Source organism: Myotis nattereri (genome assembly GCF_964212035.1).
Source record: "Myotis nattereri genome assembly, chromosome: 14".
Taxonomy (NCBI): domain Eukaryota; kingdom Metazoa; phylum Chordata; class Mammalia; order Chiroptera; family Vespertilionidae; genus Myotis; species Myotis nattereri.
This window is the reverse complement of record NC_138089.1, coordinates 18,018,976-18,034,790: the sequence shown is the minus strand read 5'-3', so window position 1 is coordinate 18,034,790 and position 15,815 is coordinate 18,018,976. Positions and strand designations below refer to the sequence as shown.

At 46.9% G+C, this 15,815-nt stretch overlaps 1 protein-coding gene across 1 annotated transcript in view; it reads right to left on the bottom strand.

Annotated features, from left to right (window-relative positions):
* IL17RD (interleukin 17 receptor D) overlaps positions 1 to 15,815 on the bottom strand; it is a 60,364-nt gene that overhangs the window by 2,481 nt on the left and 42,068 nt on the right. Inside the window, exons 3-11 of the mRNA XM_081106395.1 lie at positions 13,613 to 13,738; positions 9,381 to 9,499; positions 8,739 to 8,859; positions 5,630 to 5,674; positions 5,390 to 5,541; positions 4,275 to 4,340; positions 3,267 to 3,321; positions 2,685 to 2,795; positions 2,297 to 2,481 (exon numbers count right to left, since the gene is read on the bottom strand). Coding sequence (XP_080962521.1) covers positions 2,297 to 2,481; positions 2,685 to 2,795; positions 3,267 to 3,321; positions 4,275 to 4,340; positions 5,390 to 5,541; positions 5,630 to 5,674; positions 8,739 to 8,859; positions 9,381 to 9,499; positions 13,613 to 13,738 — 980 coding nt within the window. The remainder of the gene's footprint in view (positions 1 to 2,296; positions 2,482 to 2,684; positions 2,796 to 3,266; positions 3,322 to 4,274; positions 4,341 to 5,389; positions 5,542 to 5,629; positions 5,675 to 8,738; positions 8,860 to 9,380; positions 9,500 to 13,612; positions 13,739 to 15,815) is intronic.

Below are 15,815 nucleotides of genomic sequence, written 5' to 3'. Positions count from 1 at the left end.
CCTCGGTTTAGCATACGGTGGGGTCATTACCACTCCTGTCCTACGGGTGAAAAGACAGAAGCACAGAGCTTCTAGCAACCTGCCTAAGTCACACATCACCTGTGAGGCCCTGGAGGGGCTGATCGAGTGTGGTGCAGAGCATTGAAAACGTAGGCCCTGGGGTTGGTCTACCTGATGAGTGAGGCTGCCTACACAGGGGCAGGTCCCAGAGAGAAAGCTGGAAGGTGATGGAGGGACGTGGGTGAGGGACCCCCAAAGGGAGTTGAGAAACGGGGCTCAGGTCTGGATGCCATAGTAACCCACAACGTTGGGTGTGGTATGACTGACAGAGTATGACTGACAAAGAGGACCTCCCCAGCCATCTCAAAGCCATGCTACTTACCAGTTGTTCAGTGGCTGGAGAGGAGGGTGAACTACAGTAACATGGCCATTCTGGCTAACTCAGGCATGACCGGCACTTCCCACCATGGCTGCACAGGGGTCTACACGGTCACATCCATACAAGGCCTTTGACCCAAAGGGGGTCTGGTAGGGAGATGGAGGATGGGAGAAGAAAACCAGGCCCCCTCAGAGGGCTTCACCTTCTCAGACCATTTTCATCTGATTCTACTGAAATCATCTCTTGGCAAGTGTAGCTTTCTCTTCCTTTTTTTTTTTTTTTTAAATTCTCACCCAAGGATATTTTTCCACTGATTTTTTAGAGGATGAAAGGAACAGGGAGAAACAGAGAGAGAAAAACATCAATGTAAGAGAGACACATCGACTGGTTGCCTCCCACACATGCCCCAACCAGGGCCGGAGATTGAGCCTACAACCGAGGCACATGCCCTTGATTGGAACTGAACCCAGGACCCTTCAGTCCGCAGGTCAATGCTCTATCCACTGAGCAAAACTAGCTAGGGCTCTCTTCCTTTCTATAGCTCAGAAACTAATTCCCAATGTTATGCCCAAACACAAAGCCACAGTCTGTTGAGGGGGAAGGGGATCTGAAATGACTTTGCCTTCTGCTCTACAGTGTTACCAAAGGGAAGAAACCCTCAACATCTATCTATCCACTTGCTGAAAATAATCCTGAATTGTCTTACACATGCCCTAATTCTTCCAACATTATAAATTCTAAAGTCTAAGGGATTATATACCAAGCATTTTTTAAAATGTTCCTATGTTGGATTCAGCAATTCCATTTCCAGGCATCTGTCTTTGAAAAGTCATTAGAAATGAGGCAATATTGAAGTACTGAGATGTTTAACAATTTGAAATAACATGGACCACGTGGCTGTTTAAAATTGCAGTTTACATAAAGCTGCTAATTGTGTAAAAATTATTAAAATGAGACAGAAAATAATTCTGACCTATTCAAAATGCAAAACTGTGTGTATGACTTCATCTACGCAGAAAAAGACTGGAAGAAAATACACCAAATATTAACCATCATTCCTCGTTTCTCCAAGTTGAGATTACTGGCCATTTTTTGGTCATATTTTTCTAGTTTCCAAATTTTCTACAGTATTACACAAAATTGGGGTTTGTCTGTATCTGAAGACTGTGTGGCACCAGCTAGTTTGCTGTTGCTTTTCAGCACATGTGCTAATCTGCCAACCTCCACTTTTCTGCATTGGGAAACCAGGCCAGCCTTGCAAATACGTTTTTTGACATTAGGGGGCAGCCTCACCACATGGAGAGATTCTGAGAAACCCGCCAGCAGGCACAAATAACCCAACTACATAATCACTGTACAATTCTTACATTTGCAAGAAATATGTCCACGAGAGCTTCAAACTTCGCTCTAAGATTAACACTATATCGTTATAGAATAGCTACATATGAATAGCTTAACTCAGAAGAACAGTATCAAACCAGAGCAGACCATTTGAGCCCTTGATGCATTATTATTTTCCCTTTTTAGCAAAGCTCCCCCAAATTGTCAAACCTGCTACTTTTCCTGCCCTGATCTCTTTGACCTTCCACTGCTCTGTCGAGTGACCACCTCTCCCCACCCCACCACATGCTCCCAAGGCAGCTGCCATTTGTCCCCATAGGACTTCCTGCCGGGGGGGTGCCACTCACAGCTTCTGAGCAGGAGTGTGTCGGGGACAGACCGAGCATTAGAAAACTTTTAGTGCTGGTGATGAGTAGAAGACACTGGAAGAAGAGTGCGAGGTTGACCCCAATTTGGAAGCCAGGCACTGCTGGAGGGCAGCTACCACCTAAGGAGGCCTGGAGGCAGGGACAAGGTGGCCAGGAGAGGGTACGGAACATGTGCCCCCACAAAGGTAAGAGACTTGAGATTCCTTACCTCGCAGCCACAGAAGTCCTGGAGGAAGTAGGCGAAACACTGGACAACGTTCATGTGATTCTGGCCATCTTTACTAGAATAGCAGAGGAAGACCTTCGGCCGCGGCCGCAGCCTCTCTCTCGGGAGTGCCGTGGTGTAGGTGGAGGACTCAGAACTCTCTTCATCTAAATGTGAATATATATTTTCTAAATTGGAAAAGAAGATAAGATTGATAGCTATGAGCAGTGCTTTGTCCTGTTCCCTACGACTGGGGGCCTAACGTTATCTTCAAGAAACAAGAGGCGACACTTCCACACAGAGTACAAGGAGCTATGTGGCCTCCCAGATGCCCACCTGGAGGGACCGAGCACTCGGGCCCGGCCCCCGGTGGGGACCACCACCCACGTACCTTGTTGCTTCTTGCGGCACATCACGGTGAAGAGCGTGGCGAATGCCGATATGACGACCAGCGGCACCGTAATGGCAACAGCCCTGATGGGCCCAGCCCACGGGGAATGCACTGGGGAATTCCAAAGGGAAGGCTTTTAAACTCAAGCAGCATAACAGCTTCAAAGAGAAACTGTGTTTTCTTTTGCAGTATAAGCCATGTAACAGGTTCCAGGATCCCTTGACCACCTTCTCTAGTATTGGTTTGGTAATTTTAAAAAGGATTCATTTTGAAGAAACAATTCAACAGTTAGTCTGCTAACTGTAAATACCTTTGAGTGAGAATTTTGCCTAAGGAAACCTCCCACCACCGCTTTTCTTCTGAGGACAATTGACTATTTATTTAGTTCCAGAAGATACACACCACACTGCCTTTGATCTCCCAGGCATCCACATTAGAGTGGAGGGAAGTCAAATGAGATGGAACAGCCCTTACGAGAGAAGTGCTCAAGTTTTTGTTGTGTTTTGTTTTTGTAAACCATTCGGTTCAGATACCTTGGTGTACTATAGTCCAGAGCCAACGTTTCCAACAAAACAGTCTTACCTGGCTTTAAAGCATAATGCACCACTTTCCTTGTTGTATTAGTGTCATCCACCAGCTGCAAAACAGAGGACGCTATATTATTATTTTAAGTGATAGCATCTCAACAGATTTCATGCTTTTGTCATCTGTGGGCAGTGCGGGGCGGGAGGAAGGAGAACGGGGCGAGGGAAGGGCTGCCGCCTGTGATCCTCCACCAGCCGAGGTGGACACCAGTGGTCAGACACATCTCTGCTCTACCAAGTCAAGAGTCGTGACTCCCTCATGAATCAAAAGGTTGTTTGTTCATTGACGAAACCAGCTAGTGATTCCACGTTCTAACAGTTTTCAACTGAAATGGCATCTAACCACTGATCTTACTGAATGCTTTAAGAGGGTGTGTCTGCTCAAAACCACATATTGCTCCAGAGTAATGCAAGAACTAAGTGTTTCTACCAAAATGTTAAGACATGTTGGTTGTCTCTGAATAGAAAGGCTATGGACAATTTTTAATTTCTCTTTCTATTTTTCTTTTACTCCTGTTTTTGTAGTATGTCTGATACTGGAAAAGAAATTACAAAAAGAAAAGAAAAAGATTCTATCATTTACATGCTCTTTTAAGCGGAACTTAGAACTCATGTAAATTTATACAGAACAACGTCAGCAGAAACCTAGAAAAGTATAGGCAGATGTAACAGGCATAGCTTTTGCTTTGCTGTTTTATTACTAAAACAAGACACTTTAAAAGCTAAAGTTTTAAAAATATACTTTTGTAAGGAAGAGGGAATATAGAAGTTTTAAATCATGGTTATGTGGACTATATGGTCACATAAAAATATTTATTTTGAAATATTTAATGAAAAAAATCAAAGATCAATTTCATGTAAACTTTTTTAAAAGCATGTTAAGGACCATGTAAAAATCTAACCGCACACCTTCAATGGCTTGAAATTTAGTGTTGTAAGCAGTTGGGGTTTAAATGAACTGGACTCATTCTGTAGAATTAATAGGGCTTTCCTGAGTTATACATACCTCAATTATATAATCACCTGGAGATACATTTTGGAGGAGGCAGCTGGTTGTCTCTGTGTTTTGCTCCTGTAAAGAAACAATACTTTTAAAACTTGCTTCTTAGATGAAGGTCATCAGGACCTCTCTCTTCCCCCAGAACTGAAGATCTCATATAAACTTTTTATTTTTTTCAGGAGCCATCAATCAGATCAGAAAGCAACTGTGCTTATCTGCCTCAGTATCTGAACTTCACTTTGATAAAAGGCCTAGGAGAGCTTGGGACCCCTGTCATATTGTACACTTAGCTGGTGGTGCCCTCAGCAGGAATATTTTATTTGAAAACAAAGAAACTATACAGTTAGAATTTTACTTAATAAAATGGTGGGGAGAGACATTACCTGCCCGTGTTTGTGTTTATTTTATTTGCCATAATTTTAACTTGAGCAGAAGGTCAAAGGAGGTGATAGCCAGCAGGAAAGCCAAACTGAACACACACAGGAGCATGCCCAGGAAGACGCTGGGGTCTTCCACCGCCACTAACCACCTCTCGGGGCTCTCGGGGGCGACCCTGCAGTCCTGTGAACTTCCACGACACGTTTCCCACCCCCTCTGACCGCCTCCAGTGTAAGAACTTGGTTACCGAGTTTCAGCTTAACCGTGGCCCGTGTGTAAAAAGTCAGTAGCCACTGAAATGCTAGTGGCATGGCTACCACATGTCCTTTTCCACTTGGAGCTGCGTGGCCGCAGGTTCCCCATCTGTACGGTGGGGATGACGGCAGCCTCTTTCACAGGGGGGTAAGGTTTCCATGAGCATAAAGCTTGGCGGTTGCCACACAGTGAGCACCTGATTAATATTTGAAATACAGAACAAACTAGAAATGCTTCATTACTTTGGTTCCTTGGTAAAATCCTTACCAGGCTCCATCACCACCGGGATAGCTGGGGTGCAGGTAACTGGGGAGTGAGGGATGACGGCAAAATGGTCTGCGACATACCCAGTGATAATATTCTGGAATATCTACCAACTGCTGAGAGTCAGCAGCACCCAGTGCTCATGCTGAACCATCCAAATTCCAGGGCCTCGGGGGTCACCTTTAAAACACGGAGTGTTCCGTTATGTGCACCTAGTGGCCCACCTGTTTACAGGTCTTTCGCTTGAAGGGTCCCTCGTGCTTGAGTTTGTAATGAAGAGAGAAGAAACGGAAGCCAAAGGTGTGTGGCGCGTGGTGGAAGGTCACCTGCATATCCGAACCGTGCTGGGTGATATTCAGGTTCCGAGGCTTCCAGACTGGGAGGAGAAAGGACCCAAGTGAGCACCCCAAGGCCACCCGACACCACCGGGGTGGCGACACGCTGACAAGAACAGCTATACTTACAGGGTTTGCAGGCCAGGTTGTCCGGCTGTAACAACAGGTCACAGGCTGTTAACAGAGATAACATTTTTGGTTATAGGACAGTTTGACATTTTTCGTGCCCAGCAATTCAATAAATATGAATAGGTGGCACTGGGTGCTGCTGGAAAGAGTATTAAATACATAGATTCAACACTGATTTTCAGTGCAGTTCAGCTGTATCTTACGAAAACTTAAAGTGTACAATACAAAAATATTAATGCAGTTCACTTTATGCCAAACAAATGAAAACAGTACAAAGTCACCCAGATTTTAAAAGCTTGCCAAGCGTTACGTAGTTTCAAGGCCAGCAGCCAAGGGCAGCAGGAGTGTTCATGCTACTGCCACATGGAGCCTGCTTTCGCTGTCAACAGAAATGATGGTGGCCCTGGCCTTCTGTGGAGGTGTTTGGGCACAGGAGATCGAAGTGAGCCTGTTAACTGTCTCAGCCTATCTTAACCTTCACTAGCATTCTAATTTAAAATCCTTTTGACTGAGTCTAAAAGTGACATCAGGCATTTACTAAGGAGTAGTAGCATCCATGCTGAAAACCAGGCATCAAAGCCAATACTTTGAAATGATTTCAATGCAATAAAAACACAGAGAGAGAGAAGCCAAACAGCTAGTTCAATATGCCATGTTGCTAACCCAAGGAGAACCCTCTGGAAAAGGTCGATACAATTCCAAGAAAACCAAAGGCAGTCTCAAGGTCACTGTACTGAAAGAGAGAGAAACACATCTCCTGCCTCCACCTCAGATCCAAATAGACACAATGATTCCAATGGGAACAATTAATCTTAAATTATGCCAAGTTTGCCCAGCTGGTGGTTCAGTGGTTGACTGAGCCATGCACCAGGTCACCGGTTCGATTCCTGATCAGGGCACATGCCCAGGTTGTGGGCTCATTTCCAGTGCGGGGGTTGGGGGGGAGGGGTGAGAAGGCAGCTAGTCAGTGTTTCTCTCTCATCAATGTTTCTATCTCTCTATCCCTCTCCCTTCCTCTCTGAAATCAATAAAAATCATACTTGCCTGGACAGCATGGCTCAGTGGTTGAGCAACAACCTATAAACCAGGAGATCATGGTTCGATTCCCGGTCAGGGCACATGCCCAGGTGTGAGCTCGATCCCCAGTGTGGGGCATACAGGAGGCAGCCAATCAATGATTCTCTCATCATTGATGTTTCCATCTCTTTCTCCCTCTCTCTTCCTCTCTCTGAAATCAATAAAAATATATTTTGAAAAATTATGCTAGGTTTGATTTAGGCAAGTTTTCATGAACACATGCTTTGGATCCTCTGGTTGTTATGTATGAGATATCAAGAGATATTGTTAGGTGCTAATGGTCTTTTCCCAATGGAATCTTATTTAATTAAGAAAATGAGCCTGGCGGGAGTGGCTCAGTGGTTGAGTATTGACCTATGAATCGGTTGTGGTTTGATTCCCAGTCAGGGCACATGCCTGGGTTACGGCTTGATCCCCATCAATGATTCTCTCTCATCTTTGATGTTTCTCTCTCTCTCTCTCTCACTCTCCCTTCCTCTGTGAAATCAATAAAAAAAAGTTTTTAAAAAAGAAAATGAGGCCAATTATTATAAAATAGAGGCCCAGTGCATGAATTCGTGCACGGGTGGGGTCCCTTGGCCTGGCTGGCATTCGAGGCCTATTGGGGGCTGGCCGGCAGAGGTGGGATCCCAGGAGGTTGGCTGGCCGGCCCCCCAATTGGGGCCTATTGGGGGGATCAGCCGGCAGGGGTAGGCACCGTGGGAGGTTGGCCGGTGGGGGGGAGGGGCCGCAGGCTGGCTGGCGGGGGTAGGGGTGCAGGAGGTTGGCTGTGGGAGCACACTGACCACCAGGGGGCAGCTCCTGCATTGAGCTGGTGGTCAGTGCGTGTCATAGCAACTGGTCGACCGGTGGTTCTGGTAGTTCGGTGGTAACAGTCGCTTAGGCAGAGAGAGAGAGAGAGAGAGAGAGCGAGCGATGTGGGGGGGGGGGGGGAGAGAGATAGAGATAGATATAGATAGATAACTTTGCTGCATAGACTAGAGAAAACAGCCAGAGTAAGAGCTCCGCAAAGGGAACGCTGACGAGGACTGGAGTCGAGAGTAAAAGCACCACGGAGGAGGAGGACGGCAACCAGGTCTCACAGGAGGGCGTGCGGAGCATCTGAGCCTGGGATGCCAGACAGACAGCTGGCAGGAAGGCAAGAGAGAGCTGCTGCAGCCCTCGGGGCCGCCACCAAAGCAGCGGTTCAGGGAGATGGAGACACCGTGTGCAGAGCAGATGGAAGACGAGGCCAGGAAGCAAAGAGAACCAGCATGGTTAGGGCTAGAGAGCGTGGGTCTGAAAGTCAGACTTCTGGGGTTCCAGCTCCAGAAAGCCCTTTGACCTCTCTGTGAGTGAGCCACACCTCATTACTGAGATGGTAAGATTAAATTCTTTCAAGGTCATCACAGGGTAAGCTGGGCTAGTATTTGGAAAGCATTTAGAACAGGGCCTAGCACATAGATGCTAAATAAGTAGAAAGAATAAATAAATTTCCAGGAAGAGGCGATCTCAGGAACATTGCTTAATTTTCTTAATCTAACCCTGAAAACGACAGGCAATCACTCGCAGAGGCCACCCTCCTGATGACAAAAAATGAAATCATTTCATCCTTTACCCCAAAACCAACTTATATTTCTTATTCCTGTTTTTTTATTGATTTCAGAGAGTAAGGGAAAAAGAGATAGAAATAGAAACATCAATGATGGAGAGAATCATTGATCAGCTGCCTCCTGCAGCCCCGCACTGAGGACTGAGCCCACAACCCGGGCCTGTGCCCTGACCAGGAACTGAACCCTGACCTCCTGGTTTGTAGGTCAAGGCTCAACCACTGAGCCATGCCAGCTGGGCTTATTCCTAATTTTTTAATCAAATGGTTTAAAACCAGCAGCATCCTGGGCCAAACTTTAATTCTAAAAGTTGCTTTTCTGGATGCTTTTCTCTGCACCATGCTGGTTTCAGACCAGTATTTAGTGGGTTCTTAAACACATATCTGTGGAAAATTAAAAGCTGAAGTGTCACCATGGGAACCAGGCAGGAAGACCAAACTCACCTCGGGTTCTGAAAAAGAAAGGGTGATAATTGCTTTCATTTTTTATGGAAGGAAAAGGGACAATCTTTACAAAGTAATCCGTCTCAAACTTCATATTCAGGAAAGGTTGAGATTCCATTCCCTGAAAGGGAACAAAAACACACGTGACGTCATGGAGAGATGACCCACCCTCCACCCACCCGAGAGAGCTCGGTCCTCCCGTTCAGTCACCGGACACACCAGCGCTGGGGACGGGTGCCAGGGAAGGAGGAAGTCAGGGCTGTATTTTCTGGATCCAGTTTAGGTTTGGATCCCTCACCAAAAATGAGGATCAACAATGCCGTCTGTTCTTTGGCAAGGAAGCCAGAGCTTTTAACTCTGAACTTCGAAGACAGTGGGGAGGCGCCCACAGACACTCCCGGGAGCACAAAGCCACCTCCGGGACGGCTGTCCGCGCGTAACCCGAGCGACGTGTTTACCAGCAGAGGTGCTGGAGGCTGCTCGGGAGTGTGCAGCGGCTGGCAGTGTTGCCCGCCACTGTCGCCCACCTGGGCAGGTGGGGCGGCCCCCACAGCCCCCCTTCTCCGGTTTCACAGACTCTGAATAGCCCATTCAGACCCCCGAACAATGGTCTTCAGGAGCACATTCCCGCGTGCGACTCACAGTTCTTTTGAAGCTACTGTTGAGCTGCTTCGGGTCCTTGAGAATCAGTTGCTGGCACTGTCTGCCCTCCGACTTCAGCTCCTCCAGGATTACCCGAAATCCTTTCAGGAATTCGATGCCTAAGCAAAGCAGAATGCTTCTATTAAAGGTGGACCTACTTGCTTTTGAACACGCTTTCCTTCCTCCAAGATTATTGTCCTGTCCGCCTACACAGCAATGAAAGGAATTCTTACTCTGGCCAGCACATCTGAGTTCACAGAAAGGAAAAACACTCTGCATCCGTCCGGCACAGCCAGGTGATTTTCCCTGCCACGCCGTCCTATTCACTAACCTCCAATCCAGCCAGCCAGGTCACAGCCGCCCACTGCCTCTGTGACCGCAGGGTTCAAACACTTAGACTCAAGTCACAATCGGTCATAAAACGTCTGCAGTGAAATACATAATTCCTAGGCCATTAGCCAGGGTGGATTCAACTGATAAATCACCAGGCTGACTAGGGACTCTCCCCAAACTATGTTTCCACTTTAAACTGTAGTCCTGTATTTGCTGGCATGTTTCAATGAGCAACATACAAAATTCCCAACAAAAGTGTGTGTCTGCACCCAAGGGGTTCCTAGGCTTGAGATTAAATAGAGGGCGAGAATGCCAGGGGGATTTACAAAGCGCTTCTTGCTCTAATCTTGCCTGAAAGGCAGACACCCAAGAGCTGCCCAGTGTGTGCAGCACAGAGGCCCCAGACGCCCACAGCGCCGCTGAAAGGCGCCGGCCCAGCCTCCCGCCACCTGAGCTTCCCCCGCTACACGTCGGACTAGATGCTTTCAAAAGGATTAAGCTCTGATGTCCACAAGAGCCAGCACCGGGCTCTGTATCCCATGGAGACTGGAGGAGTCCAACTGCAGCTGGAGGTCCCCCCGGCCGGCCTCAATAGGCACGATATCGATTTCGCATTCTTTCTGCACACTAGACAAGGAGAGTTTCCAACCCTTCCCCTCCCAGGGCCAAAGTAATTACACAGGATGCAATTAACCAGGTGGGAAAAAGATGGATGGCAAAGGCCAGGGAAATCTTTTTCTCTTTCAAATAGGTTCTCCAATCCTGTAACCTTTTGATTAAAAGCACATATTTTATGGTGGGCCGGGCAAAGGAGCGACAGGTAGAGCTTCCTGTTTTAGGGAGTCTGCACATAGTGTGTGCAGGTAGAAACTGTTGTATTTCAAGTACAAAGCTTCCTGAGGGGGTGACACCCAGCTGACAGACAGCCCAAGGTTCAAATGTACTGACAAGATCCGGCAATTATTCAGTAGATCTCATGGAACTCGACTTTTTCGATTCCTCCTCCCCAGAATTTTTTTTAAATTTTTAGTGATTTCAGAGAGGAAGGAGGAAAAGAGATAGAAACATCAATGATGAGAGAGAATCTCTGATTGGCTGCCTCCTTGCTCGTCCCACCCCCAAATGAGGATCGAGCCTGCAAGCCAGGCATATGCCCTGGCCAGGAACCAAACCTTGACCTCCAGGTCCATGCCAGCCATGCCTCCCCAAAATTGTTTTTAACGAATTCTTATAATTTATATTAAGATTTAATTCATGCAATGCCCCCTAGAACTACTACTTTAACAAAAGCCAGGTAATGAATATGATTAAAGAGCATACATGTCACAATTATATAAAAATTAATGTAACTAATTACATTAATGTACAGGGTGGGAGTGGGTGGTTCTAGTCCTTATTATTATTATTTAATTGATTTTAGAGAGAGGGGAAGAGGTAAAGAGAGAAAGAGCAAGAAACATCGATATGAGAAAGAAACATCAATTGGCTGCCAACCGTACGTGCCCCAACCAGGGATCGAACCTGCAACCTAGGTATGTGCCTCGACTGGGAATTGAACCCACAACCCTTTGGTGCACAGGTCGATGCCCTAACCAACTAAGCCACACTGGCCAGGGCTCTAGTCCTTATTTTTAAAAGACCTGCCAAGTCTGATAGGAGACAGCAAATGTAAATCTTAAATCACAGTAACACCTTTATCACAATTTTATTAGCATTTATATTATACTAGAGTTCTAGTACGGGTGAGATTCATGCACGGGGGGGAAGGGGGAGGTCGCCTCAGCCCGGCCTGCGCTCTCTCACAGTCTGGGACCCCTTGGGGGATGTCCAACTGATAGCTTAGGCTCACTCCCCACAGTAAGAAATCCTTAGCACTGCCTTGGGTGCAGGCAGCCATGGGCCTGGCTCAGGGCTTCTGGCTGAGCGGCACTCCCCTTGTGGGAGCACACTGACCACCAGGGGGCAGCTCCTGCGTTGAGCGTCTGCCCCCTGATGGTCAATGTGCATCATGGCAACTGGTTGTTCTGCCATTCGGTCAATTTGCATATTACCCTTTTATTATATAGAATTGTAGTTATATAATGTTTGGCAATTTTATAGGATAGTTTCCCTTACAGAAGTGGTTCTCAACCTTCTGGCCCTTTAAATACAGTTCCTCATGTTGTGACCCAACCATAAAATTATTTTCGTTGTTACTTCATCACTGTAATGTTGCTACTGTTATGAATCGTAATGTAAATATCTGATATGCAGGATGGTCTTAGGCGACCCCTGTGAAAGGGTCGTTCGACCGCCAAAGGGGTCGCGACCCACAGGCTGAGAACCGCTGCCTTACAGGAACTTATTTACCCCTTCCCATTACTTAAGTCATTAAATCCTCCTAACAACCATAGATAAAAGGTATTATTATTCCCATTTTATTGATGAAGGAAACTGAGGTGTGGAGACACTAAACGACTCACCCAGGGTCACACAGGAGATTAAATGGCAGAGGTAGGACTCAAACCAGAATACTCTTAACCCGTATGTTTTTCTGGCTCCCAAAGAGCTTCCTTGACAAAACCTCACAGAAAGAGATAGGACTTGTCCAGGCCCCGCACCCCTGCCCTCCGGCCAAATCATCATGCAGGTCAACTACAACCTTCTGCCACACTGTGCCACATTGGTTTCCTACCACCAACTCGCATCTCTTCCTTTCATCCTAAAGAGGGAGCCTGCAACTCATCAGGCCAACCCCTTAGCCATTTAGCCTTACATGGAGCGACCACTTCCCTTTTATCCACAGAGAATGTTTGTATCTTTAAATGTTAAGATAATGTTATTTTTGGAAACCCAGTGGGTTCAGACCCAGCAGTACTGACATGGATACGTGAGTCAGGCCCACCGGTCTGACTCATCCTCCCTCTCCCTGCACTCAACTCACCTCTCCTGCAATCTGGTTCTTCTGAGATCTATCCCATTCAGATTTTAAAATTCAGACTTTATTTTACTTTTCCCTTGGCCAGATTTTTTTGTTTTTAATACTAAGATTGGGTAGCAATGCCAAAGGACCAGGTTCTGATGATGATAACAATAGCCACAATTTTTTTAAGAACTCTCTCTAAAAAATGGACTGTATGTGTGTCTCAAATTATTACAACAAACCAAGGGGCAGTCATCTGCCCTTCACAGATGGGGAAGTTGGGGCTCAGTGAGGGCTGAAGGCTTCTTGTGATTCTGGGTTCAGACCCAGGCCAACTTCAAGAAATGGACCCTTCCAAGCCCCACATTCAACTACGCCATCCTCTGCTGGGTACCAGCAATTCCTGAACGAGGACAAGCAGCGTGGGCCTAACCTGAGTCTGGCCAGATAATGTGGGTTTGCTTTTCCTCGTCCGTTCTTTCAGTTTGGTTTCTCTGGCCCACACGGTTTAAATAAAAATTCAATTCGTTGCCAACATTTAAAAATTGTTGGTTTCATGGTTTCTCATGAAAACTGGGATTTTCCTGAAAACTCACAAAATGTGCCAAAGCTGGGCCTGCACACATCTGCGAGGCTAGAGACCATTAATGCCGGATGCCAAAGCCTTCACGTCCTTGGATGGGCCACCCATCCTCCCACTGCGGCTGAGACACAGAGGCCAAGCAAGGCCTGTGCCATTTATCACTCACACACTAGCACGTTTCAAACCCATCTCTCTCTCATTCACAGCCAAGGGAACAAAAGAGGAGCCACAGGGCACAGCGTCGAGCCGTGAACATGCCCAGCATAAAAGTAGGAGGTGTGTCCGTGCCCAAGACAACCAGAGCTACTCTCATTTCAAGACCTGCCTGGCCCCCGGAGGCCGTGAGGTCTGGGCCCCTTGCACTGGGCACTACCCACCCAGGCCACCTCGGTGGACTCCATTCTGACCACTTACCAAGGGCCCCTGGGGACCAAAGAATGGTGACGGCCACCTGGTCGTGGCAGGCGTACTGGCTGATGGTGATGTTCTGGGCATCGGCAATCACGTGCTTCCCCACTGGATTCAAGTATGTGGTACAGTCTAGAGAGAGTTGGGAGAATAAGAACAGTCACATTTAAAAGTTTTTATTTCCAAGTTCATCTTCTCAAATTACATAAAGCATGTCTGCAGGTGGCCAAATCCATTCTGTGTGCCTCAGAAGCCCAAATGCGAGATCAAAGGTTGACTGTTTGGAAAAGTATAAGGTGCTGCAGTGAGATTTATTTATAGCACCATCCCCACACTCACCCCACCCCTTGAATTAAATCCCAGGACAATGGTTAGAAGTATCCTTTGTGGGCTAGAGTTTGTGTTTGTGTGTGTGTGTGTGTGTGTGTGTGTGTGTGTGTGTGGCATCAACTTTTTTACTATTTTGAAATTTTACCCAAATCAATAATTATTTACATTCACTCAATCAGTTTTCAGCATTAAAGAGTTATTTGAAACAAAACAGTGACTGAATAATTGGGTTTGCTTGTTTTCAGAAGAAACCTCGAGGGCAAGGTATCTGAGGGAAAAGGAAATAAAATGAGGATGTGAATCCATGGGAGAGTGAAGACTTAACCAGTTAGAAGCTGCAAAAGATACTGACTGACTTAGTGATAGGCAAAGCACCTCCCCATGTTCACTAGCATCGGCAAAGGTGAAACTTGTGTTCCCACACACCAGGTGTCATCAAAGGCACCACAGCACCCACCAGACCCAGAGTCCATGCTGCTGAAAAACAAAAAACCCGACCCTTGGATTTTGTCTGAGGCCCTCGTTCATGCCACCTGTGAATGCAGCCATGACCGCGGGAGCAGCTGTGCCACCTGGTTTTGCTAAATACACCTTCAGAGTCTGCAAGATCCTAAAAGCTGCCAGCAGCTTCCAGCCAGACGGCGGGCTGGGGCTTCTGAGAACGGCCGCAGGCCCTTCTGGCCACTCATTCGGGGAGACCCACCAGCCATCCCTGGAGTCACCAAGTCATATTCTTACGCTGCTTCGTTTCCGTTCCCTTCTCGATGGTTAAGCTTGAAAATCGTCTTTAGGATCTGCTGCAGCAGGTCAATCCCATCAACGCCACCCCTCTAAGGTCAGACCGTTTTCCTTTGTCGCGAAGCTTCTAAGAAGCTCGCAAAGTCTGGTGGTCCCCGTCTCACCACCCCCCAAAACCAGACCGCACAATTGCGATATTCGGGACTAAAAATGTTCACTGGATATTTAAAGATTAAGAGACAATATCAGCCGAAACCGGTTTGGCTCAGTGGATAGAGCGTCGGCCTGTGGACTGAAAGGTCCCAGGTTCGATTCCGGTCAAGGGCATGTACCTTGGTTGCGGGCATATCCCCAGTAGGAGATGTGCAGGAGGCAGCTGATCGATGTTTCTCTCTCATCGATGTTTCTAACTCTCTGTCTCTCTCCCTTCCTCTCTGTAAAAAATCAATAAAATATATTAAAAAAAAAAAAAAGAGAGACAATATCAGAAAGACATGAACATCACCCAGAACCTCCCACCACACAGAAGTAACTGCTAACCTCTAATGGGCAACCTCCTAAGCTCTGAACCTGCATGTGGTCTTCCTCCTTTTAAATTTTTCTTATTAAAGTACAACACGCTCACCAAAACACAGAGCTCTGTGTTACAGCTCCACCCTCCACACTGCTTTGTGCCCTGCTTTCTTGCCTGACCACATCAAGTGTTCTCCCATCTGCTTCAAAAACAGCCCTCCCGCATTTCAATATTACTTCCTCTGAGAAGATGCTAATCATCGATAAAACTGAATTCTACTTCTGATGAACACTCGCTCTCAAAGCATTCAACATGTGTTCTCTGGGTGCGGGAGAGAATTTTACAATAGGGAAAAAAGTTAAACATGTGGTGCAATATCCTCATTACACAAATGAGGAAACTGCATCTAGAGAGGTCCGCTGGGTGGCACAGGATTCACCGCTGACCAGCCCAGGGCCAGGGCAGAAAGCAGCCTTGGATGCTCATGCAGGAGGACTCCTGCCATTCCATCCTCAACACAGAGCTTATTACTCGAATGAGTTCTAAATCAGGAGTATTCAGCATGCAAAAATCCTGGCTGTGCCCAGCTTTCCAGTATAAGACACGGCACGATCCCCTCACACCTGC